The sequence below is a fragment of the Serinus canaria genome, chromosome Z, assembly GCF_022539315.1.
Source record: "Serinus canaria isolate serCan28SL12 chromosome Z, serCan2020, whole genome shotgun sequence".
NCBI classification, from domain to species: Eukaryota; Metazoa; Chordata; class Aves; order Passeriformes; family Fringillidae; genus Serinus; species Serinus canaria.
The window spans coordinates 6,445,802-6,469,871 of NC_066343.1; the positions used below are offsets into that span (position 1 = coordinate 6,445,802).

Genomic DNA, 24,070 nt, shown 5'->3' on the forward strand with positions numbered 1-24,070 from the left:
TGTAATTGAGTCTTCTTGAGAAAAGCAAACATTATAAACACGAGGCTGAAAACTAAACACGAATTCAAATCTCTTAATTCTCAAAACTCTTCATTATAACTCTCCACCATCAAGCCATGAGCTTCCCTTTACAGAGGGAAGTCTTGCTAATGTAAGAAATGTAGTCTATATCCACCCACAACTCTCTTAATCCCACAAGTAAGTTGCAAAGCTTGCTCAGTGTAGACTTGTGATTTTGGGCACATTAAAGAATTCCTACTTGTTCATGTAATTGCAAATATTTCCTTTGCAATCTTCAAATATACTGACAGGGCAAAAAAAACCACAAGAAGCACTTCACAAGCAATAGGAAATTAACAACTACGTGGTTAAACTTCATCTGGATGTTACAAATTTGATTATCCAATGTGTCTTTACAATCATTCAAATCCTTCTTTTCTTGTCTGCCCCAATGCATCCTATTAAAGCACTATAAGCAAACCATTCAGAGGGTATTTCAGCATCAAAAGAAGAATTCAATGTTAAGGAAGAAATTTTATCCTAAGAAACACAGGAGGTTCTGTAAAGAGCCAGAAGATTAGGGTCACCTGGAGTTCAACAGGAATGTGTTAATCATATGGTCAAATGATCTGATTTTATTTTTATGTTCTGTTGATAACAGAAGCACAATGGGAAAGCTTCAATTGCAGTGACTGTAAGCCCAGGCTCTCCTCTTGGAGACTGACAACCATTGTTCTCCCAGTCTTCTCCTGGGGCAAAAAAGCCAGGCAGAGAACAGCCACACTTTCCTAGACTAATGCAAAGTAATTCAAGAATGCTCCTCAGGGTAGGAATTATTCAGCTGTAAGAGCTGTTCACCCAGGCTACACTAATAAAAAGGAATTAGGGTCTTTTCAAGAATCTACTCCTTAAGGTTGTTTTTTTTTTTCTTTTCCACAGTATAGGTCACTAGAACATGCATCCATAAATGGAGATACTGTGAGGACTTACATACAATAAAACAGAGAGCAACAGAAAGTAGTGTTATGTATTATAAACACCAGCAATGCTGCTGGGCTGTAAGAACAACTGCCCATCTTATTATTGGCCTCTGTCTTTAAAGATGTGTGGGTTTTGCCATAGACAAAACAACAGGCCTACAACAGTTCTGTAACACACTGCTGCCTAGTGCATCTCTCAAATTGCCTTTTGCCATGATAACTTTAAACATTTTCAACATGTCTGCACAGAGTAGAATGTGTAATCCTCCTGCTCAACCAGGCAGGAAACTAGCTATTTTGGGTAAAAAAAATACATGTATGGCTGTCAAGATGCCTGAGACAGTCACGTGTTCTATCACGACAGAGCAGAAACCCCTACATTTTTAGATATATATTTTTTAACACTTCAGTCTACATTCAGATGAAAGTCTTTGTTTCAGACAAAATGTCAAAGTTGCCATTCCCCATGGAAATATTAATTAATGAACCAAACTAATAATAGTAATAACAATATTAATAATAACAACAACAACTACTACTACTTTTAAAAACCAACCAAAACCCAAAAAGCCCTGTCCAGATGTGTCTGATAAACAGGAGAATTGAGACTGATTGCCACGTCACAACTCTTCCAGCACAAAGCTCAGGCAAGGATGGAGGCAGCCAGAACATGCCCTTGCCACAAAGACGGGACTGGCAAGAGATTTATTCTTGGCTGGCAAGTGAGTGGTTGTGTTCTTTTACCAGCTGCTGGGAATGGGGTATTTGGTGCAGCCAGCAATATTCCTGCAGCTTCCTGAAGACTAAGTGCAATGAGTCTGAGAGCCACAGGGCCCAGAAATTGCTCCTACCAAGCATCTGCCCCTTCATCCAGCACCCAGCCTCACTTGGGCAGGATGCACTGCCCAGTGCATAACCATTAATTAGTTTCCTGGCACGACCTTCTCATTATGTTTGCAGGAAATCATTAAAATAAAAGCACATCCTATGGCTGATGACACTCAACCTCAGGACCATTCTCTCAACAATGATCAGGTGAATAACAAATACTGACTTTGCAACCTTTCATTACATTCCAGTGGTGGCCCCAGCATGGTGTAGTTTTGCCACAGCCCTTCACACAAGGTCTGTCACCAGCCTTCCATCCACCTTTTAATTATGGGCAGAACTGTGGAGAAATGTGCAGGATTAAGGGGAATAAATAATAATACTGAGCAAGATGGATAAATCATGTATTTTACATCTATTTCCCCTGACTGATCATCAATAAAAATCTCCATAGGAAATCAGAGTGATTTGTCAGAAACTGATGCTCAGTTTGCTACTAGAAAAGAAGGCAAAGGGTAGAAATATTTCCTGTGGTGAGTTTGGATTACTTTTATACAATTATTACATCCGACTAGTTCTAGGATTCAAACACTGAGAAAACTAGGCTGGAAGTCACACATACCTGCTAATTTGGTGGAATGGGATATCCTTGGAGTTAGTTAATGACTACTGCCACATTACAGAGTGTCAGCAGGAGTTTAATGAGCTGCTGTGCTGTCTGCACCCAGGTCACAGGCACACATGCACAGGGCACACACCACAAGCAGGCACCTGCAAAATCCTCAAACACTGATTTTCTGCACAGATCCAGAGCTGTGATACCATCTCTCTCAGCACAATGGGAAGGGGGAGCAATGCACAGAGACAAGAGAATGTTCAGAATGGTTTCAGCACAAGGATGGTGCATCTCAGCCCCAATCAAAGTCTGAACCACTCAGAGGTGCCAAACCCAGCCAGGAAACCAGTATTAATTTTCTCTGTTGATCCTAGAGAATTGGCTTATTGTTGCTCTGTCTTAGAACACCTTCTTTACAAAAGGCCCTCTTTGCCTTTCACACATTATATTCACCCTCAGGTTTTCTTACATTTTAAACAAATGAATTAGTAAATCTCCCTGTCAGCTGTTGTATCAGATTCACAGGGTCTTTTCTGCCTTCACCTTTTGCTCTAGGGGAAAAAACAAAATACACATAAACACCACTTTTAACACTGTGGTATTAATGTCACATCTTCCTATAATCTTTTCCTTTTATTACTCATCTGGGAATATCTTTTTTGTCACCACAGTATGCACTGTGCTCATCACACAATGCCACTGACACAGGAAGGAGAACTTTGCTCTCTGCTTTGTTGAGCAAAAGCAGGAATTGGAATAACAGCATTGCATAAACTCTATTTAACATGAGCACTGTGGTAAGAATCTCTAAGACTATGCATGTCTCCCATAATAAAAATTCTTGCTGACACTGAGGGCCAAATGACTCGAGAAACAGGGAGAAGCTTAAGGAGTCAATGGTAAAAGAACCACCTTTGAGAAGAAATTGAAAACTGTGATGGAAACTGCTACCAATTTGGGGCCTTTTGTAGCATCCTTGAAGATGTAAAGTTTTCCTGTATAGCATATGATTTCCTTGTAAAATAACTGTAATGCACATGGTTATTGTGCTGGGCTAAATTGGTTTTGTGCAAACAGGTTTTGTAATTTACAAACTGGGGTGGTGGGAGCTCTGATATTTTAATTTATCTTTTTAATGATTTTTTCTAACAATCTGGAACACATGGGTAGAATTTGGCAACTACTTTATTGTTCTCCATAAACAAAAAGCACTTTTAACTAAATATGGTCACATGCATGTAAGTTTTTTTCCTGCGTTTTTAAAAATGTTTATTTCATTAAAGGGCAAGAAAAAAAATTGCAAACAATTCCCAGTTCATTCCTGGCAAACCCACCTTGATCACCTAAAACTCTGCACTTCTCTAAAGGCTGACCTATAATAAACAAATAAGGCTATCAGAACAAGACAAAGAGCAGTTCAGAAGACCTCCTTAGAAACTCTAACTTGCAACTACCTTTTAACTATGCCACAATTTCCCTTATAACTTCATACTCAAGTCAGACAATGTTTATTGCAATGCTATTTTAAAGATTACTTCTTTTTGTGCCATTGGGGAGGGAGAAGAACTACAGCAAAACTAAGATTTACAGTCCTTGCTGTCAGTTTCTTGCAGGTGTCTCATATGTAGTACCAAGACAACTAAATGAGATTTTAGTCTATCTTACCCATCTTTCTGCAAGACACATTGCAGTGTGTTCCTGGAAATACATACCACTGTTTGAAAACAGAGGAGATTCTTATCACTTCATTAGGCTTATGTATTTTTATGGTCTTTTAAAAAAACTGAAAACAAAACTCCCTACCACAGACAGCAGGGAGTAAATACTCCCTCCCTTGCAATGCAATATTGTGAAGTATAAATTTAAAATAACCTAACACTAGCATATATACATATCTCCCTGCCCTCAAAACTCCCAACACAGTTTCTAAGAAAGTTTCAAGCAATTACAGCCTTTAGTAAGTGAAAGGTGATTTCCCTTGCTTCAGCAAGTAAAAGAAAGTGAAGCTGCCCATAGCTTCAATATCTTTCCCCGTCTTTCCTTTCCTTTCCCTTTCCCTTTCCTTCCCTATGGCCAACCATAGACAGTGCAAGTAAAAAAAGGACAATATTGAGAAAACTTTGATTTATCCAAAGGAGTACTCCACTGACTGCTGTTACTACAAACAAGATGGCTAATCCCTGGACATGTCCCAAGGTATGACTTCCAAGAGTCAACAGAAGGGAAATCCGTCGATTTTCTAAGCAAAAAAATGACAAAAATATGGATATTATCACTGATCTATACTCACATCACACCTACAGGGAAGTTTGGAGAGTGTTTTTGGAACTACTCTCTGCTCTTTCCATCTGCAGATCTAAATGGATTGCACTTGTTTCCCTTAGGATAATTTTGCAGGGTAGGAAACAGGTAATAATTCCCCCAACTGGAATTTAATCCAAGTAAAAGTAAATTTCTGCTGATTTTGAAAGCTATAAATACTCAAAGTGTGTTTTAAATTTGACAAGATGTATTAAGGCCCTGGTGACATCAGCCTGTCTGTCAGCCTGGACAGCAAATGTGGAACATGGCAAACAGAAACTTCAGAGATGAGTCAAAAAAGCCAGGAAACAAAGCCAGCTACTCTGAAAACTAGAATAAAAACATCCTGTAGAAAACCCTCAATGTGTTATTTCATAAAACCATGGATTATTCTCCATGTAGTTTTTGTTTTGCTCTGCTCTAGTCATCTCAAAGTGGCACATGCATATTAATAAAAAAACCTCTTTCTTCCTTCAGAGAATCACTCATAATAATTATAAAATAGCAATGTCTTTTAGTAAAAGACTTACTTTACCTACATCCCAGACACAAAAATGCATGGAATTTTTTTTTCCCCTCAGAATGCCATTTCTATTGGATCTGGAATTTTCTTTCAGTCCTTTGTTTCTCTCTGATTGCATTTGTTATACTGTAGGCCTTTTAGCCTGTGGCACATTTTTCATTGTTACTTTTTGTTTTGTGTATAAGAAAGGATTTTTATTCAAAACGCTAAGCTTAAACTTAATTCAGGGTTTTTTCTTGTTTACTTTATAAAAGCCTTTTGATCCGTGAACTGGAAGAACAATGAAAATGTGTTTTTTAGATCTTATGAAAGACTGGAACTATATGCCTTTCACATGCCATAAATTTTCAAGACTCTTTAAAGTGCTTCGGACAGCAGAACACAAGGATGGATAATTGATAAGGAAAACACACACAGATGGTTGCTGGTGTTCATTTTATCATGTTACTGAGATAAAACCTGTTAAAAATAATTGTTATTATAGGAAAAATTTTAAGAATCTGCTTTTACTACATCCTTCCCATGACCTGATTTTTCACAGACATCCTTGTAGAACCACAAGTTACGTTTTTTTTTCCTTTTTTTTTTTTTTTTTTTTAAGGACTTGAAGGTCATCTTAATTTTTCTTTTTAATTGGCTACAAATGGTATCCCTCACATCTTTGAAAACCTACTAAGTGAGCCACTGAAAATATATAAGCCCGCCAATATATAAGGCAGATTGAAATGAAATCAGCACTAAAAATATTTAGGCACTGTTAGTCGGGGAAAAAAAAAAAAAGCAGCACAGACCTTAGTCTTTCAAAAAATCAGCTTAGGCAAACAGTACAAATGACCGGGTTTCCAAAACGGTGAAAAGCAGGAATGAAAAGTTTCTCTAGTCCAAAAAAAATTTATAAAGCAATAAAACTATCACCATTTACTGGAATGCCCTCCTTTAAGTAAATCTCAATATAAGTAAATGTAATAACTCTGTATAAAGCAATTTTTTTGTTTCTACTTTTGCTTGTTGCTGTAATTAAGCAACATTCTGACACATGGCCATAAAATCTATTAATTTCCATAGGACTTCCAAACCGAAATGATTCAAAGCACCAAAGATATATTAACCACAAGAATTTATTATTTCAACTGCATAGTTGTAGTAAACCTCAAGACAAGCAGAGGTGCTATGTAGACCTGGAAATTTTGATGCCACCTACCACAGTGACACTGCAGTGACTTAAGAATGAAGGTGATGGCAACTTCCATTAATATCTGTTTTTCCTATTTGCACCTCGTCTGACTTGCTCGTGGGTTAGTTTCTCAACTCAAAGACATTCAGCCTCCTTAAAGGGGAAAATGAAGTGTTCAGCTGGAAAAACTGAGGAGAAGTCAGTCAGGGAAGTTACAGCAGCAATAATTATAGAAGAATTACGGGCAGTGAACATCAGGAAGACCCATTAAATACGAACAGGTTAAATTTAAGATTGTTTAAGACCTGCTGGCTCTTTTGTTTGGGAGCTGGGCTGGGAGCAGTTCTGCATTACTTGAACAAGCTATATCTCTACATTTTCCATAAAAGTAAAATAGCTGTCTGCCAGCACACTCTGCAGTTTTGCCTGTGTGTTTACCAGCTCCCCAGTTCTGGGAACCAAGCCTTCCTAACGCAAGGATGTGGTTAAAACCAGAACTTATTTCTGCAGCCTGCTGGATGGACTGGAAAACTCAGGGATCAGCTAACCCCCTAAGCATATCTTGCAAGCTGCATTATTCAAAAAAAAAAAAAAAAAAAGAAGAAGAAGAAAAAAGAAAGGGAAACAATGCCCTGGCCCAGAAAAAACTCAGTTTAGGAGGACTCTGTGCCATCAAAGTGTGCAAGGTGTTTCCAGGCAGGTTCCATGGGGGCTGTCTCACTGGGAAAGTCACACTTCCACCTCTGCAGGGTTAAAGGAAATCCAGGGCTGCACTGGGAAACTGGCACTGCCCGTGGCTCACGTGAGTGTCTCACACAAAGCAGTGCCAAGGGATCCAGTTTCTGCCATGGCCTGCATCTGCCAAGTCCCATGAAGAAAACAGCGAGATTTTCACAGAATTTGTGAACTTTACAAAACACCCACAGCTGTGAAGGAAATCTGATAGTAGCAGAGCTACTGTAGTTTAAAAGTCACCTTAATAACACCCATTTAAAGGTAAAGGTTTCTCTGAGGTGCAAGCCTCAGACCTGCAGCTTAATGTATTAAGGAGAAATCCAATTTTCTTCTCATGCTTTACAAAACCCTGGAGACAAATTATGTCTTCATGCCTCTTTTTCTACTCCCATGACTTCAGACTATAGTCCCAATAAAGCTCTGCTAATCACCAACAGAATCAAATTACAAATTAAAACCCAGTGATTCAAACAAATATCAAGATTACTTCAGCACAATAAAAACGGAAGAATCCCACTCCCATATTCACCAACATTGTTTGGTGAATAAACCAAAGACATGTCACTCCCTTTTTTGCTTTACCACTCATGCCAGCTGTGGGGGATCACAAGGATATAACCATTTCAGACTAGTCAGTGCAATATTGATTTTTGCCTCTGCTCCAGCTTATCCAGAAAGTGTCCTATTGATTTTAAAGGAATTATCTGCGGACTGCTAGGCACGAGAAGTAAAACAACGTGAATGTCCTGGTTGTGGACAGGACACCCACTGAACTGCACACTCAATCAAAACTGACAGTCAGGTCCATGTATTATCCATTATAATATAGATAATAATATAAATATAAATAATAGCATAAAGAAATAATATAAATAAATATCATTTATAAATAGAGATAAAGTAGTGTTGTAGGAGTGTGAGCAGAAAACATAAATTACAAAAGTACAATAGGGTTTGATCATCTACACAGACATTAGCAATAATTGAACTATTAGCACAAGTTCTAGAGAAGACTATTCTCAACCTGTACTCAAAAGCACTTTTAAAAACAACCTAATCTGACACATGCCAGTTAAAAATTTGATAAAACAGTAATTTAGTTTGGGAGGGAAAAATTGTGTCAGTTTGTTTGTTCTTCAATAAAATCTGTTTGTTTAACCTATATTTAGCACTCTGTGCACTTTTATTAATATTGCACTTATCCCTAGCCAAGAACTGTCCAATTTATATTCCTAGAATTCCAAAGTATTTCTTCAAAGGGGAACTGACAGCTTATGGATTATAGCTGATTCACTTGCTTCTCTCACTCAACACATCTTCTGTCCACTCCCTTGTCCTGACTATTGTGTTCAGTCAATAAATCTTTATTAGAATAAATTGTTTTGCATGACTGCCATCTCTCCCACCAGAATGCAATGTTCTGCAAAGGAGTGATCTCTTGATTCAAAGGGTGTTTCCTCTCAGATACATCCACATTATCATCACTTTCTTGACCCACCTCACACTGACTTTCACTGCAAGCAAACACTGCCTAGTACACTCTATTCAATTTAACAAAAAGAAAACACCTGAAGAAAAATTACACATTGTGCAGGAAATGTTCCCCTAGGAAATATTATTTAAGTAACAAAACTGCTAAGCCACAACTCAGATTTTCCTTGCTAAAGACTAGATCCAATCCTGTTTCCCACTCAGCTGGGATGTAATTTTTTCAGAAAAGCAGAGGATGTGGTGAGGAGCAGAGTTATAGTCTGAGTTAGAATTAAGCACTGAAAAAAGACAGTCTCAGCACTCTGGTGAAATCTTAGGCCTCCTTTCCCTAAACTGAGGGCAGCCACTAACCTAAACCATGCAGGAATTGGCAAGGAGGTAATATTTGCTACAAAAGGAAATGGGAGTCACCCAAAAAATTTATTCCCTCCTGAGAAACAACAGATAAAAATCAGTTTGGGGGCTGGCAGATGCTGTAACAGGACTAAATCTGTTCTCAGATACCTGCAGATAAAATTCCTTTGTAAGGAGAATAAACAATTCCAATAGAGATAGGACAGCAATTTGGAAGAAAATGTTTAGTTCTGCAGTTTTACAAAATGTTTGGTCCCGAGGTGGAACAGTTCCTTCCCATATGTGTGAATCCATGAAAATGAACAGACAACTCCATCTGGAAGTTGGCCTAATACCTCATCCTTTGAGGAAAATATCTACTTTTGAGTCAGGGCATTTTTATCTGGTCATCAGCAGCCATAAAATCCCTGAACCTCTGCTTTACAAAGACAGTGGCCTGTCTTTCAAATATGGTTCCACCATTCAGTTAAGTAATGAAAATGATTATTTGATGGACATTATTACAGTAGGGCAATATGCATATATTCCTACTGAATTAATAACTTGCTATAAAAATATTATTTAAAAAAGCGCAGATCTTTATTTTGTATCATGGTACCTTTCTGTGACTAAAACTAAAACCAAGTTGGGGATCATGCAGAAAACACAACTGAAGACAGAGCATCAAAATCTTTTACGTAGGGCATGCAATAAGAAAGCTCACAAAGCCAAGCCCCTCTCACTTTCTGTTACTTCCAACACCATCCACTATTCCTCAATTCAGTTTGACCTGTGCTGCTGCTCTTCAGATAAGGAAATCATGGACAGAGAGCAGCAAATGTCAGCTCTCAAGCTCAGAAGGACAAATGAGTGAAATCAGCAACTTTCTGAGGTTTGTCCGTGCAGAAGGGGATAAATCCCAGAAAAAATGCTCCTGTAGCACATGCACAGAAATATCCCCCTCCTCAGCCTACCCCTCTTCTCCTATGGCTACACCAGTAATCCCAAACAAATTCTGCCAGTTCCAGGTAGCCCTAAGGTCACCCAGGAGCCTTTAGAGGCTCACCAGCCTCTCCAGAGGTCACTGTTCAAAGATACACAAAAGGGAACCAGCTGAGGAAGAAGGAGAGGAACAGAGCTGCATGTGTACTCACAATGAATTATACCAGACAGAAATCCTGTGAGAGGAAGGATTATTTCCAAAGGCAGATTTAGAGATTCCTGTCTCATCTAAAGCACACTTTCAGGCTTGAAAAATCTCAGTAAATAACAGTATTTTTGCAATCTGTGCTGTCTAATGATTCACATTTCTTCTGCATGTTTGATTAGTTACAGAAGAGCTTAATGCATAAGGTTTTCAGAAAGAAAGATAGCATGTTTTGACAATTTATTTTGACAATTCAGTACATTAGATTAAGACCAGTCTTGCAGCAACACTCTGTTGTGAAAGAACAATGGCTCTTTCAGTTTTATGCCTTATGCAAAACTTGGGTGTTTCTTTGGAGCTATGTATGAATCCCATGTAAGCATACACAAAAACTACACAACAAACGTAGTAGTTAGTTTTAAAATAGTTAAATTCTTCCTCATGCCAACAAATATGCTGCTGGAACAACAGATCAGTTCCAGATGAATTATGATAGCAACATGTTTGAAAATTTAGGAACATTTCCGTTTATTTTAAAGAAAGATCATGGGAGTTGTTAATTTTATAGGAATCACGTACTAAGTAAATTAGCACTGTAATATCTTTGCAATTTGTTTGTTAGAGATTTACAAGGTACTTTAACTTGTAAATACAGTTGTTTTTATTGTTGGCTAAAATACATTTCTTTCAACTGGACATTCACTAGCAGAGATCCACCTTGAACTTGAGTGTAACAATATATATGTGCTAATATAAAACCACCAAAATATGTGGTTTTATATTAGCATCAAAAATACATTTTTAAAGACTTTAAAAAGATAGCCACAAGGCTGGAATAAATAAAGAATTATAATAAATTGGAAAATTACTCTGAGAAACTGTACTTCAGCCAAAGGGAAGAAAAGATAATTATTTGTGTTCTGCACAATTCTACTTTCCTCATCTCCTGTACATGCAAAGGGAAAGGAGAAGAAAGTGGGAAAAATTTGACCAGAGAACAATGGAAAGACATTGAGAGTTCAGGGAGTGAAGAATGAAGGGAAAAATGGTTGAGTCAGTGTCAGAGTGAATAAGGAGGACAGAGTTGCTAGGAAGGCTTTCCTCATAGCTTTCAAATGTGACCTGGCACCATCAAGCTTCACACATTAGTAAAATAAAACCGGTGAGATTTTCTTACATGTAAAATAAAATTATGTCTTTACTCCAGATACTGTGCAATCTGCATGTCTCTGAGCACAAAAAAAAAAAAAAAAAAAAAGAAAAAAAAGCTCATTAGTGCTGCTATGTGGGAACAGTGTTTGCAAGTAAATGAAGAAAAATCAGGTTACACAGAGTAACCTGATAACTGAGAAAAAAGCCCTGATCAGAGAGCAGAAGCCCAAGCACAGAACTGATGATTATCTGTCCAAAAGAGAGGACAATACCATGGAAAGAGTACAAGACAGGCAGAAGCAGGTGAAAACTCACCACTGGAGCAGTTGGGTCCTCCCCAGCCAGGCTCACACTGACAGGTGTTGGGAGCAATACAACGGCCATGGACACATTTATCAGCACAGTGAGCTGTCAGAGAAGGGAACAAAAAGAACAATTACAGAACTCCTACCACTAGGAAAAATATTCTTTAAAATACTCTAAATATAAATAAAAATAAATAAATAAATAAATAGCCCTAACCCAGTTCTTAGTGACTCAAGTACCTCTTAAAAGCAAAATAAATACCAGTGTATTTGGTGGCACCTATTAAAATTATATTTCACTTCAATGTCTTCCATTTCTCCTAAGTTTGAAGAATCCAGCTAAAAATGTGTTAGTATTACTCAAATACTTCAGAGGAAATTGTCCACATTTAATGAAAAAAGAGTCAAAAATATGATACAGGCTGGAAACCCATCTGACCATGGTCCTGGGCAAGAGGCTCTGGCTGGCCCTGCCTGAAACTTGGATGGGATGACTTCCACAGGTCCCTTCCAACCTCAACCATCCTGTGACTCTTCGCAGCAAACCCTCATGCCAAGAAAAAAGAGGGGAACTTCAGCAGGCATCCTAAGAAATGCTCTTTTGCAACAGCATGGATAAAATATGATTTGCAACACACCAATATTTTAGTATCAACTTCACCAAATGATTGAACAGTTTAATTGAAGAACAAAAACTGTGACAGTGATTCAAGTAAAGCATGACATATAAACCTTATGAATCACTGCAACCTTTATTCTAAGTGCTAAACAGGGTGCACTTAAATTTACTTAAAAAAAATTAAATTTTTTTACTTAAAAAAATTAATTTTTTTTTTTTTATGATTTGCAAACATGTTTCTAAGGTAAGTCTTACTTTGAAACAGACCTTTTGTTTGAAACATCTAAGAAAAAACTGAAATGACTTTGATATCCAGAATATCAATGACTATAATACACCCAAGAGGAAAAACCTCTGACCAGCAACAATTTGCGGTCATCATATTAATCACAAAGTACCCCTAATTTTCCAAAATATATGCGCTGTAATAATTTCCTTCTACTCTAAACAACAAGAAAATTAGAAAATGTGCACAGAATAAGATTTTTCTTTGTACCAACATGTCCAGAGAAACTAAATCTGACTGATATACAAATGAATATAAAGCTATCAAGGGGAAAAAGACAAAGAAGTTAATGAAGCTACATGTGAATCACTGGTTCTGAACGACTGAAAATGTTCTAAGAGTAATTAGGTATTTAGGTAAAACACTTGCAGATGTTCTGGGTTTTTCTCAATTAAAGATGACAAAGCACATTGGTCATCTTTACATTTAGTGGGTCCAAGAAAAAGAAAAAGCACACGAAGATCAATAAAATAAAAATTTTTTTATTATATGGGATCCCAGCCATTAACTGCTTATTTTTACAGCCCTTAGTTCTTATTCTCAACTATTTCTAACAAGCTACTTTTCAGATGTACATTAAAATGATATTTATTAGAAATCAACAGGGAGCATAATAATTTTTAAACATTTGATGAAGCAAGGCATTAACACAGAGCGTTGTTGCCTATTTATGTGTTATGGAAAGACTGAGTTTAAATAATACATCACAATTTTCCATTAGTCTTGTAACTTGACGTGGATCACTTGTATCTTTGAAGATTCCTTCCTAGTTAGTCCTGCCTTGGGCACTGAGGCTCTTCACAAATGAAATGTGTGAAAAACCTTGCCAGCAAGCTGTGAGGCAACAGCAGGTCACCGTAAACATGGAGTGTGAGCACTTGTAGGAATAACCCAGGGAATGCAAACATGCTCAGCCCAAATTTCTGAGCACTGAGCCTAAAGTACAATAAGGCAACGCTCCACCACGTCTTCTGTGAGGCAGCTGGAGCAGAACAGAAAAATAAAGAAGTTGCAAGAAACCAGACCGACCTCCTTGCACTGCCCCTCATGCCACGCTCAGAACACGGATCCACATTCTGGATATACATAAAAACCTATTCTCTACCAAAAAGAAATTATTCTCCAGACACCTTCAGGGCTAACTGATTCTTGGCAAGTGAATCCTACATCTCTAAGAGACAGCACATGCAAAAAAAAAAAATATTGCAGTGGACACAGGGATGAGAGAACCAAAATTTACTACACAGAGCCACAAAGAGGTGAGGACAACATAAAAATAATCTAGAAGAAGCTGAAAAGACATAAAAAAAAAAAATACTTGTATGCAGGTACAGGTGAAAAACTTAACATGAAGAGTTTTCTTTTTTTACTGACCAGTGTGAAGAAGCACCAAAAACTCCCTGGCACCAATCGCCATGTCTTCTTTTTTTTCAAGAAAAAGCTCAGTTATTGTATGAAAAACAATCTGGGTTTACTCTTGATGTTGGCTTTTACATCTTATTTGCCCTTTTTTTTTTGTGCCTTATTGTTTTTTTCAAGATCTTTTCTACACTCTTGCCTTCATTTTCTGATGTTAAAACTTGAAAAAATGTATTTTTATCTTTCATGTAAGTTTATGCATGCATTTTAGGATCTGTTTCTTTAACACTTTGAAAAGCCAGCCATAAACCAGTTAACATAAAATTGAAACACTTAGGATGTAATTATGCACATAAATTAAATGACTGCAAGATTTAACTCCAACTTCCTCCAAATTAATTGAAACAAGCATTTGTCACGGGAAAAAATAAATTATCTATTAAACTACATTATAAACATGTTTTTTTCAAATAAATCCTTAACTTTTACATTGTATGCTAGAACATATCCCTTGTTTGATCCTTTTTTTCCTGTGCTTGATGGCTATTTGCTAGTAAAGTGAGTGATATCCAATTATACCTTAAGATAGATGGTACATTTTCTCTTTCATGTTTTGAGGAAATTCATGGCAGGTAAAACAGGCATAGTTCTCCATTAAGGTTCTTTGAAATGTACTACAATGTTAGAAACTAAGTGATGTAAATGTTCTAGCTACCAGGAACAATCAACCTTTGCTTGTAAGTCCAAATTCAAGAAAGCCACTAGAAGTTGCTAGAAGATGTCTTAAAACCTTTGAAATCTTCCTTTTCAGAAATATGCTTAAAAAAACCCTAAAACTGCACTTTTGGAAAAAGTTTCTAGTGTGTAGCTAAGCCTAGTATTCATATGCCAAATCTACCAGGGATTGCCACTGATAGTAGCAGACAAATGGCAGGAAATTCTTTGGAATAAATAAGAAATTTAGTCAATCACTTGTCCTGGGGTGGAGCTGCCAGGACTAAGCTCCTTAATAGAACTTTACAGAATTACTGTTCTGCCTTTGTATCTGCATATAAAAACTGCATGTAGTTTATCTCAGAAAGTGCATCAGGTCTAAACATAAGAGTAAAATAAAAACTTGAGGTCCACCTACTGCTCTCCAGAGGTGCTGGCAATAGTGAAGACAGAGGTGAGAAATTTGTGCATTATTTATATCCTCTATAAAGAGGAGTTTCGTGAGGATAGCACAAAAGCACATTTTTTAGTTAAAGTGAATTAGTACTTAGTAACAAAATATCTACACTCTTACAAACAGTCCAAGTACTGACTGCATATAATGTGGGATTTAAAATTAAAATACAATTTCCTGTCAACCCACCTAAAGACAAAATGACACAGATTCCTATTATTTTTGAGAAGCAGCAATGAAATATCAATTCGCGCAATGCTGAGTCACATCAAAACCAAACCAGCAGACTTTTCTAATTTACCTTTCTAAATTGAGAAGTCAAAAAAGGAACAAACAAACAACAAAGTATCAACAACAACGCAAGGATTTTAGCCTTTTAGAGCCATCCAACATCTTTCCACTAGGTGAACAAAATAATCCACACGGCATGGAAATAAAATTGCAGTAATGGAAATGCTCCAGCTGGAGATCATGAAGACTGAAGGGCTCTCTCTTTCTTCCAAGGTCAAATAAATGCAAACTCAGCTACACTGAAGGATCTGTATTTTCACGTAATTTGAAGTCTAAGGCATTCCACTATCACTTCAGAAGAAGGAGCAGATATGTCCTGAGTATCACTATCAAGCATATTTTCATGAAGTAACAGGAAAAATTAGTATGTCCAATGGTATTTGAATTTTTCAGGTTCTGAATATCATTGTGTTAACACAATGAATTTACTACATATGCTATAGCTATGTAAAAGCTATTGTCACATAAAAGAATCACCATCACACCTGTCATCACGAGTCAAACTGTAACACACTTCAAAAAGTGTTCTACCTAATAAAAAAATTAAATATCATTATTCACACATGCTGTATAATAACCCAATGTAGTCAGAAATTGGTTCTTGTAAGTCTAATATATACATGTTACAAAAAAAAGTTAAAATCATTGCCAATCTGCTATCAGATATATTAGTTTTCTAAAAAATATTTTGACCTTGCTTTTGCATAAGCAGAAAATGTTTTGAATCAAAGTTTTGTTTTTTTTTTCAAATTCCAGGACGTAAAACACATTCTTATCAAATATCATTTTAAGAACTCCCTAGGTCTGCACAAGGCCAAACGAGAGAGAAAGAACTGAGCCAAGGTTGCCTCCAGATCCCCCCAGCCACAAATTTTCCCAGTTTTGGGTTAGATGAGGAGACAGAGGTATGTGCCCTCCAAAAAAGTGCTGAGACCTCCAAAGAGTTGTTACAGACCTCTGTATGCCCAAGAGAGGCTCAGCATGAGGACCTGCTGGGGTCTGATCCAAGGAGAAGACTTCTATGTCCCTCGTGGTTTTAAACCTTGTGTTTAAAACACTGATGCTTGCAGAGTGCATTTTCCACACAATCATTAGCTAGAACCACACAAAGGCTGGCTGGCCACTTGGACACCTGAAATCCAACCATCCTGTCACCTGCATCTGCTCAGCCTCAAGTGGCTCCAACAAGAGCTGCACATGCATCAGCGGTGAGTAACTCAGTTCCTGCAACTCAGCCTCCACAAGCCACCCATTCCAGAGGAGTCACCCCAGCACAGTGATGGAGTTCCAAAGCCAAAAGAATAATAATAAAAAGCTGAACTTACGGACACACATTTCCCTGCTCTCATAGAAGCCAGGGCAGCACTGGGACTTGCGCCTGTACATCGTTTTCTCACCATGTCTGTAGGCAGTACGGTAACTGATCCTAAAGAGAGGAGGAGTGTTTGTCACATACCTTGGTTCAGAAGCAAGACAGGATGTATTCTTACACATCTTAAAAAACATAAGAAAAGAAAAAAAATGCTCCAAGTTGTCTTGATTTATCTGTTGCTAATTTTAAGAGTCCAAGGGGTTTGCTGACATGATTTAGGTTCATGGGTGGTCAGAAAGCAGGAAAGGAATGGGGACTTTTCCCACTGGTGATGGCTCATACTTATGGGCATATTCCTCTGAGGAAAATGCTCTTTACAGATGTCACCAGTTTTTAATCATTCAACATTTGCTTGCTTTCTGCTTGCACAGGAAGTTTCCTTTAACAAATCCTTTTAATTTTCTTTCAAGAACCATACACTTTCTTCCCTCAGAACACAGCACTGCAAGCAACAAGGGTTTCCTGCAATATTTCTGAACAAATACACCTTGCAGGGTTTGGAGAATTTAGTTTTCCCCAAGCTCTTTGCTTTCTGTTAGTACTCCATGGGATGGTACACCCCAACCTGCTAATAAAATTTATGTGACATTGCTTGGACAGGCATTTTCCAGCTGACACAGATCACAGCAGTTAGACAGGCAGGACACTACAGCTAAAAAATCCTACATATCATGCATGATTTTGAGTCAAGATTCTTAACAATATCAGCAAATTGACAATATTAGGATTGATACATCACCTGTGTCGTGTGCACTTGAACCAGTTTAGGATGTCAGTACAACTGGTATAGTAAATCTGATCGAAAGGATGTGGATATGACTCTTGCACTGTAACTGAGTAACTGGGGAGAGACAGAGAGAAAAAAGGGAGATCATCAAGCAAGTCCTTTTAGTACAGCCTCATTTAATGAAGTCTTTTACAGAATCCTGCTACAGAATGGAAAAAATATAACAAAATACTCTTGTCTAAAAAAAATGACACAGAAAGCTTGCAAAGAAAAATAAACATGCAGAGAGTCATCATGTTTATACTGTGTAACACATTTGATGAAATTCCACTACTCGACATTTAAAGAAATGTAATGTCAGCCTAACTTTTTTTAAAATGAAAACAGCTGTAACTGAAATAGGCAGCAAATGGAAGTAATGCGTATTAGGTGTGCTCCTGTAGAAATTTTTATTAATGAACTGGATGACTGAACAACTAATTAAGGAGACAGAAAATTAGTTTTCTTCTATTATCACTCCAAATAGAAAAAAAAAGGACATTCTGAGAAATTTCTTGTAAAAACTTGATCCTATACAGATGAAGTTTTTATAAGAAAAAAACTGGGCCTACAGGAAGACAACCAGTGCACTTATATACTAAGTGAATGTTAACACAGAAAAACACCTGAGTAGTAATTACTGAAAAATTACATTACAGGCATACCACCAAACAGTCTACTCAGCAATCAGAAATTAATGAATACTGAAGACCATAGTTTATTTTGCTTACTGGATAATTTTTAAAAGAGATCCACCCACACCACACTCCCAGAAATACTATACGAAATCCTACTATTACTTTTTGCCAAATTGCACAATTGTACAGTGTCCTAGAAACAAATCCACGCTGAGAGCCTCCAAAGCTGTCAGTAGGACGAGAGGAGCAGAGCCCTGTCTCAAAAGGGGAAAATATTGAATCATCCTAGAAAACTCTTTGAGAGGCTGTTTGTGCTGGCAGCCAGTCCTGGATTGCGCAAGGGAGCTTGAAAATACAGGAATGCGTGGCAAGCTCCTGCAGCAGGACTGATTCCCAGGACCAGCCAAAAACACTAAACAGCTCACCCAGCTCTCCCTCTCTTCCACTCACACCCTCTCTGAGCTCTGAGCCCCCACTGCAGGGGGACAGCCACAGTCTCCCCATCCTGCTGTCACCATCTATGCCAAGGGGAAGCACTTCCAGAGCCACTCACCCCTAAATGCACACACCCTACTCCCTGTTTTCCTGCATGAAGGCAAGCAGCCCTAATCCACCCAGCTGTCCCAGCCCAACAAAACATCAGTGGGATGCTGGCGCTTGCCTGAGGCTCTGTGCTCATACCCTGAGGCAGGGCACTCTCTACCCTTTCTCACCATTTGTAAAGACCATTTTAGTACTGACTGAGGTCTGTTTTTTATTTAAAGCATACAACAGTGACAGAGGCAGTCAAGAGCTTCTGTCTGGGGCCTTGCCCTTTCATGCTTCTGTCCCTTTGTCACCTGCTTTGGGCAACAACATGAACGTTTCACTGTTTATTTGGAGCTCTGCCCTGTTTGTGAGATAGCACAAGAAAGAAAAGAAGTTCATGCAACAAAGTGGGCATGCTTGCTAAATTCATTTTTTGGTGTATTTTTCCTTCTGCAGACTTTATTAGCTAGTTTTAAATTATATTATGCAGTGTAAATAGTTATATTCGGAGTTTCTTTCCCATTTTGCTTTCACTATGTTGTAGCTTCCCCCTAAACCACTTCTACCGACAAAAACTGTAAACCAAACACACGAAATATAGGACAGTACCCAGTAACACTGTAGACAAATTCCTGGCTACTAGGAACAGGTATTTAATATGGTGACAACTTCATATACACATTGTTGCATGAACCGTACACAGCAGACGAGGCAGAGGTGCCAAATACTTTACACGAAGCTGAGGTAAATTCCCAAGAGATGTTCTAACGTGTTGGGTTTGTTTTTTTTAATAGAGAGACTTTATAATAAAGTAAATACAAGTTTCAATTTCCTTTGTAAAGATTCAGCTGTAACAATCACGAATAAATGTACAGTGGCTCAGCAGCACTCCCCATGACTAAGCACACAACACAGTTTACATTAAGTGTAGGAAATACTGATGTCCTCAAGTGAACTGTGAAAATTAAGTCTATCTCATGGACCAGCTGATCAATCACAGGCACAACAGTTATAATGAGACCAGAAGTCTTGCTTTCACTGTCATAACCTTTACACAAGGAGAGAAGTTCAGCAGATGTTTGAGGCTCAACCTCTCCCAGCTCATTGTGGCTTTTTGCAATTCACATGAAATTGGATGAACAAACAGACCAACTACATTGATGATGAATTTCATTTTGCATGTTATAAATTTTTGAACCTCATCAAAATAATTAAACAACAAATCTTAATTCCGATCCTGTGAGTGCTGAATAGGAAGGAATCAGCATAATCAAATTTGGCCAAATTCCAATATGGTTAATTGTATTTTGCATATGCAAAATTTCTTTTCACCTAAATGGGAAAGAGCTATTTTTACTCACTTCTAGTACCCAGATGGTTGTGTAACACTGTAGTACCACTGTAGTGGTTCTTTGCATCCTAACCCCAATGCAATGATGCATTTCAGCCCACTAGTAAATAGTCTTCTACTTATCCATTAACTCACCTGCCCAGGGAGTAAAGTGAATTCTCTTCCCCTGTTTTTAAACTCAGCTAAAAGCCTTCAGTAATTTGAAGCATGCCAAGCAAAACAAAGCAAAATTATTATATCAGAATTCATGCCACTTATTTTTCCAAAAGGAAAGTATTACCTTTCCCAGTGGCTACACACATTGGGATCTTCCAGGTTCAAAGACACAGCTGAACCCATCCAGTGGTACAGGAGTATGACAGGGAAGCCAAAGAGGGAGATGAAATGAAGAACCATCTTTCCAAAGGGATAACTGTGGGGGAAAAAAAAAAAAAAAAGTACATTAGTAATACCATACAGAATATAAAGTAGCTAATAATGCTGACCCATCTATAATCAATCTGAAGCAAGCGGTACTTCAAGGAACACACACTGCTTGCCCAGCAGCAGCAACACCATGCCCATTTTGGAAGGAGAGCCCAAAGGGAGCCGTTTCCCATGAGGTCAGCTGGTGGACAGACTGCATCTCAGAGGTCCTGCAGTCCCCTCCAGCTGCAGCCATCAGCCTGGGTGTGCTCAGCCAGGCTCTGCCCACTCCGAGAGCCAGAGCTGAGATCTGCAATAAAGGCTGGCACTTGCTCAAGACCACAAGAGTGGAGAAGCTCAGCTGTGGCACAGCACCAGGAGCCCTGCATGTCCCTCATTTACAGGAAGGGTTTGTGCCTCCCCACGTGCTCCCCATGGCCAGCACAGCCTCACATGTCACCCTGCACTGTCACTGCTCTTTAGAGTCCCCAGAATTTAATTCCCCCTCCTCAGCCAGCTGTACAGTTTCCAAACAGAATAAACATTCACTAAAGAAAGCTGTTGTATTAACATGAAGGTCTGAAAAGATTATCTTAACACTCTTACTAAGCAAATTATTTTAATTTGCATGCTGAAACACTCTTAATCCAACTGGTCATTAATCCACAAATACCCGAATGAATGCTATTAACATGTAATTTATTTGTAATGACTTAAGCTACATTTCTGTTTCAGTGACATTTGACCTTATTTCCTCACTTTCATACTGATTCTAACATTATGTGGCTACAGAGATAACAAAAAAAATGAGACTCTTGAGTCCAATCAGTAATATAATGAGACAGTAATTTCTAATAAATATGTTTGATTTAATAAAAATATTTTAACACAGTACATTAATCCAGAAATAGCAATTTCTTACTTTAAATATTATGGAACAGAATAAAGAAAATTACATCAATCACTATATTATATGAGAAAGACGACCACAGGACCATGGGGGAAAAAAGAGACAAAACAGTATTACTTAACTCTTACTTCAGAAGTCAACATAAAAAAGCTTACAACACAAAATTATTATATTTAAGGTACCTGAGGACACAGAGGTGATCCTATTTTGCTGAACTGTTCTTGAAAAATCAGGCTGCTGAAAGGTATTTCATGGTCTGTAACTATTTCTCTGCATGCAGCAAAGCAGTCAATGTGCAGTTATTTCAGCAGCAGCTGTATTTTCACCTAATAATTGCAGTGAAGTTGTGATTTCATTGAAAATATTCACTCTGATTAAGCAGACTGTAAATGGTATTTCCCTTTTTTCTTTCTTTTATTCTTGACTTCAGCAACTTTCCTTTTGCAGGATACATTTAACAAAATTTAAAATTGAAAAAAATAAATTTGCATGAACCCCCTAGAGTAAAACTTGATTGCATTCCAGATCTTTTGCTTAATTATTAAGGAAAATCAAAACAGAAAATCAGTAAAGCTGATTAGCATTGCTGAAGTGTTGATATTAGCAATAAAAGATGTAGATGACTCATTTAACTCTTACTGCCTATGGTTTGCACCAAGAACAACTGTTCAGAGATTCACTTTTCATACCATATATTGCTCAAATTATCTCACCCAATAACACATGAGTATTTCAATTACCTACACGTACACAGAACCTGTAGTTTAAGTACTGAAAATGCTCATTTTGAGGAATGCCTTCCCTGTGCAAATTAGTATATACATGAGGCAGGGGAAAAAAAAACCCAACAAATTTAAGATAATCTTTGGTGTTTCACCACCAATTGCCTGTTATTTTTTTCTACAGCATTTGAGGCAAAATCTCCCATTGACAAAGCTTTATCTTTATTCCTATTTCAGCCAGGAACTTTAAGGCAGTACCAATGTCTGTTCAGGTCAGACTTCTCTGTTTCCCTCAACTTTAATGCATGCCCATGATTTAAAAATTTTAACAGGAAAGCAGTACAGCTGCATGAAACAACTGTAGAGTACCTCTCTTAATCTCTGTGAGCTAATTAAGGAAATAAAACTAATTTTGTATTTATTTTATTAAAAAATCAGATCATCAATAACAGTCATTTTAAAAAATAAACCCTATCACCCCAAGGTGTATTTTAACTACTAACAAGCTCATTTTAAAATGGTACAAAAAGTGTCAAAATATACTCCCATAAATTACAGATACTCCCCTAAAATACATTTAAACTTGAGCAGCTATACAAATTGCATTTGTCTTACTAGTAAGCTGATGTAAAATCCTGTATGTGCACTATGTAAACACAGACAGTTAACCATTAATATCTAATATCTGAGATTTTTAGGCACTTTCTCTGCCACTAGTAACTGTGTTGACAGTTTTTATTTGGTTTGGGGTTTTTTTCCCCATGGAGAGTTCAAAACCAAAGAGAGAACTGTTAACACACACACAAAAAAAAAAAAAAAAAAAAAGCAGCAAAAAAAAAGATTATTCTTTATGAGGTGAAAATTACAACATGCTTACAAATTAATCTCTCCACCCACCCAGAGCAGAGCCACGGGCAAAGCTGAGGGTGCACAGCTCTCCCTCAGATTTCTTGCAACAAAAGTTAAATGCGGGTGGAGCTGGGGGGGGGCAGGGGAAGATATGATGGACACTGAAAAAGAAGTGAAGGTTGCTCAAGGCTGCAAACAAATATTTTTTGGTCAGCAAAATCAAGTGCTGCCAGAGAATTACCCAGGATTAGAACTGCATGAGCAACAGAGAATAGTACGACACAGTTGCTAACATGACATAATGGACCCAAGACCAAGGGAAATGCTGATGCAGCTTTCCCATTACTGTTGCAAAAGCATTTTTACCATTGAAAAATGAAAAATGCAGCAGGAGTTAGAAGACAAACTCTGGAGCAGTGAGAGCCTTTCATACTCTGTTGTGGCATCTCAAAGGTTTTACAGCACTCAGTCCTACCCTTCTGCAGTGATAGGGCACAGGGACATCAAAATGTTTTCTGCGCCGCAAACCCATGGGCTATTCTTAATTGCACTGACATGGCATCAACCTGCATGTACAGCAAGGGCTACTTCAAAGGAAATCTTCTCATCATAGATTTCTTCAAATTTCAGACAGAATTGTAAACCACAGTCATCTGTGCAGAGCCTCTTGCAAGTGTCCTTGCCCCCACTCTCTCCAGAGCACCCCACACAGACTTGGTGACTACAACTGGAAATTACAGCTCCACATGAGAAAAAAGAGCTTTTGTAAGCGTTTTTGGGCAAAGAATTGTTTGGTCTTTCACTTTCTCGAGAGTTTTTTTCTTAAAACACTTCACTTCTGAGGCTCAGCTCTTTACCAGGGACACAATTTGCTTATAAAAACATCTCTCTCACGACTGATGTCAGGCAAAGCCAAATTTGAATCTGACCTAATCTTGTCAATGATGATTAATCCTGTGTTAGCTTCCATGAAAAAAAAATAATCCACAACTGATTGCTTTTATCGATTACATTAGAGAATTAATGGATGAAGAGCAGAAGGCATTTTCCCTTTGGAAATCAGTAAATCAGTTTGACACCTTGTCACATGAAATCTCGCTCATAAAGCAAATACAAAACAACCTGAATTAGGAGCATTATCACACAGACCCTAGGCTGGCTGAAGATGTACAGTCACAGCAAATGGAAACTGACTGGTCTTTTCCCAAAGCCTCAGAACAT

At 37.9% G+C, this 24,070-nt stretch overlaps 1 protein-coding gene across 2 annotated transcripts in view; it reads right to left on the reverse strand.

The window, feature by feature from the left end:
* MEGF10 (multiple EGF like domains 10) overlaps positions 1-24,070 on the reverse strand; it is an 88,554-nt gene that overhangs the window by 49,338 nt on the left and 15,146 nt on the right. For both annotated transcript variants that reach the window (XM_050986887.1, XM_050986886.1), the window contains exons 2-5: positions 20,244-20,375; positions 17,420-17,521; positions 16,634-16,734; positions 11,596-11,688 (exon numbers count right to left, since the gene is read on the reverse strand). In XM_050986887.1, the coding sequence (XP_050842844.1) occupies positions 11,596-11,688; positions 16,634-16,734; positions 17,420-17,521; positions 20,244-20,359 (412 nt within the window). In that variant the 5' untranslated portion in view covers positions 20,360-20,375. The remainder of the gene's footprint in view (positions 1-11,595; positions 11,689-16,633; positions 16,735-17,419; positions 17,522-20,243; positions 20,376-24,070) is intronic.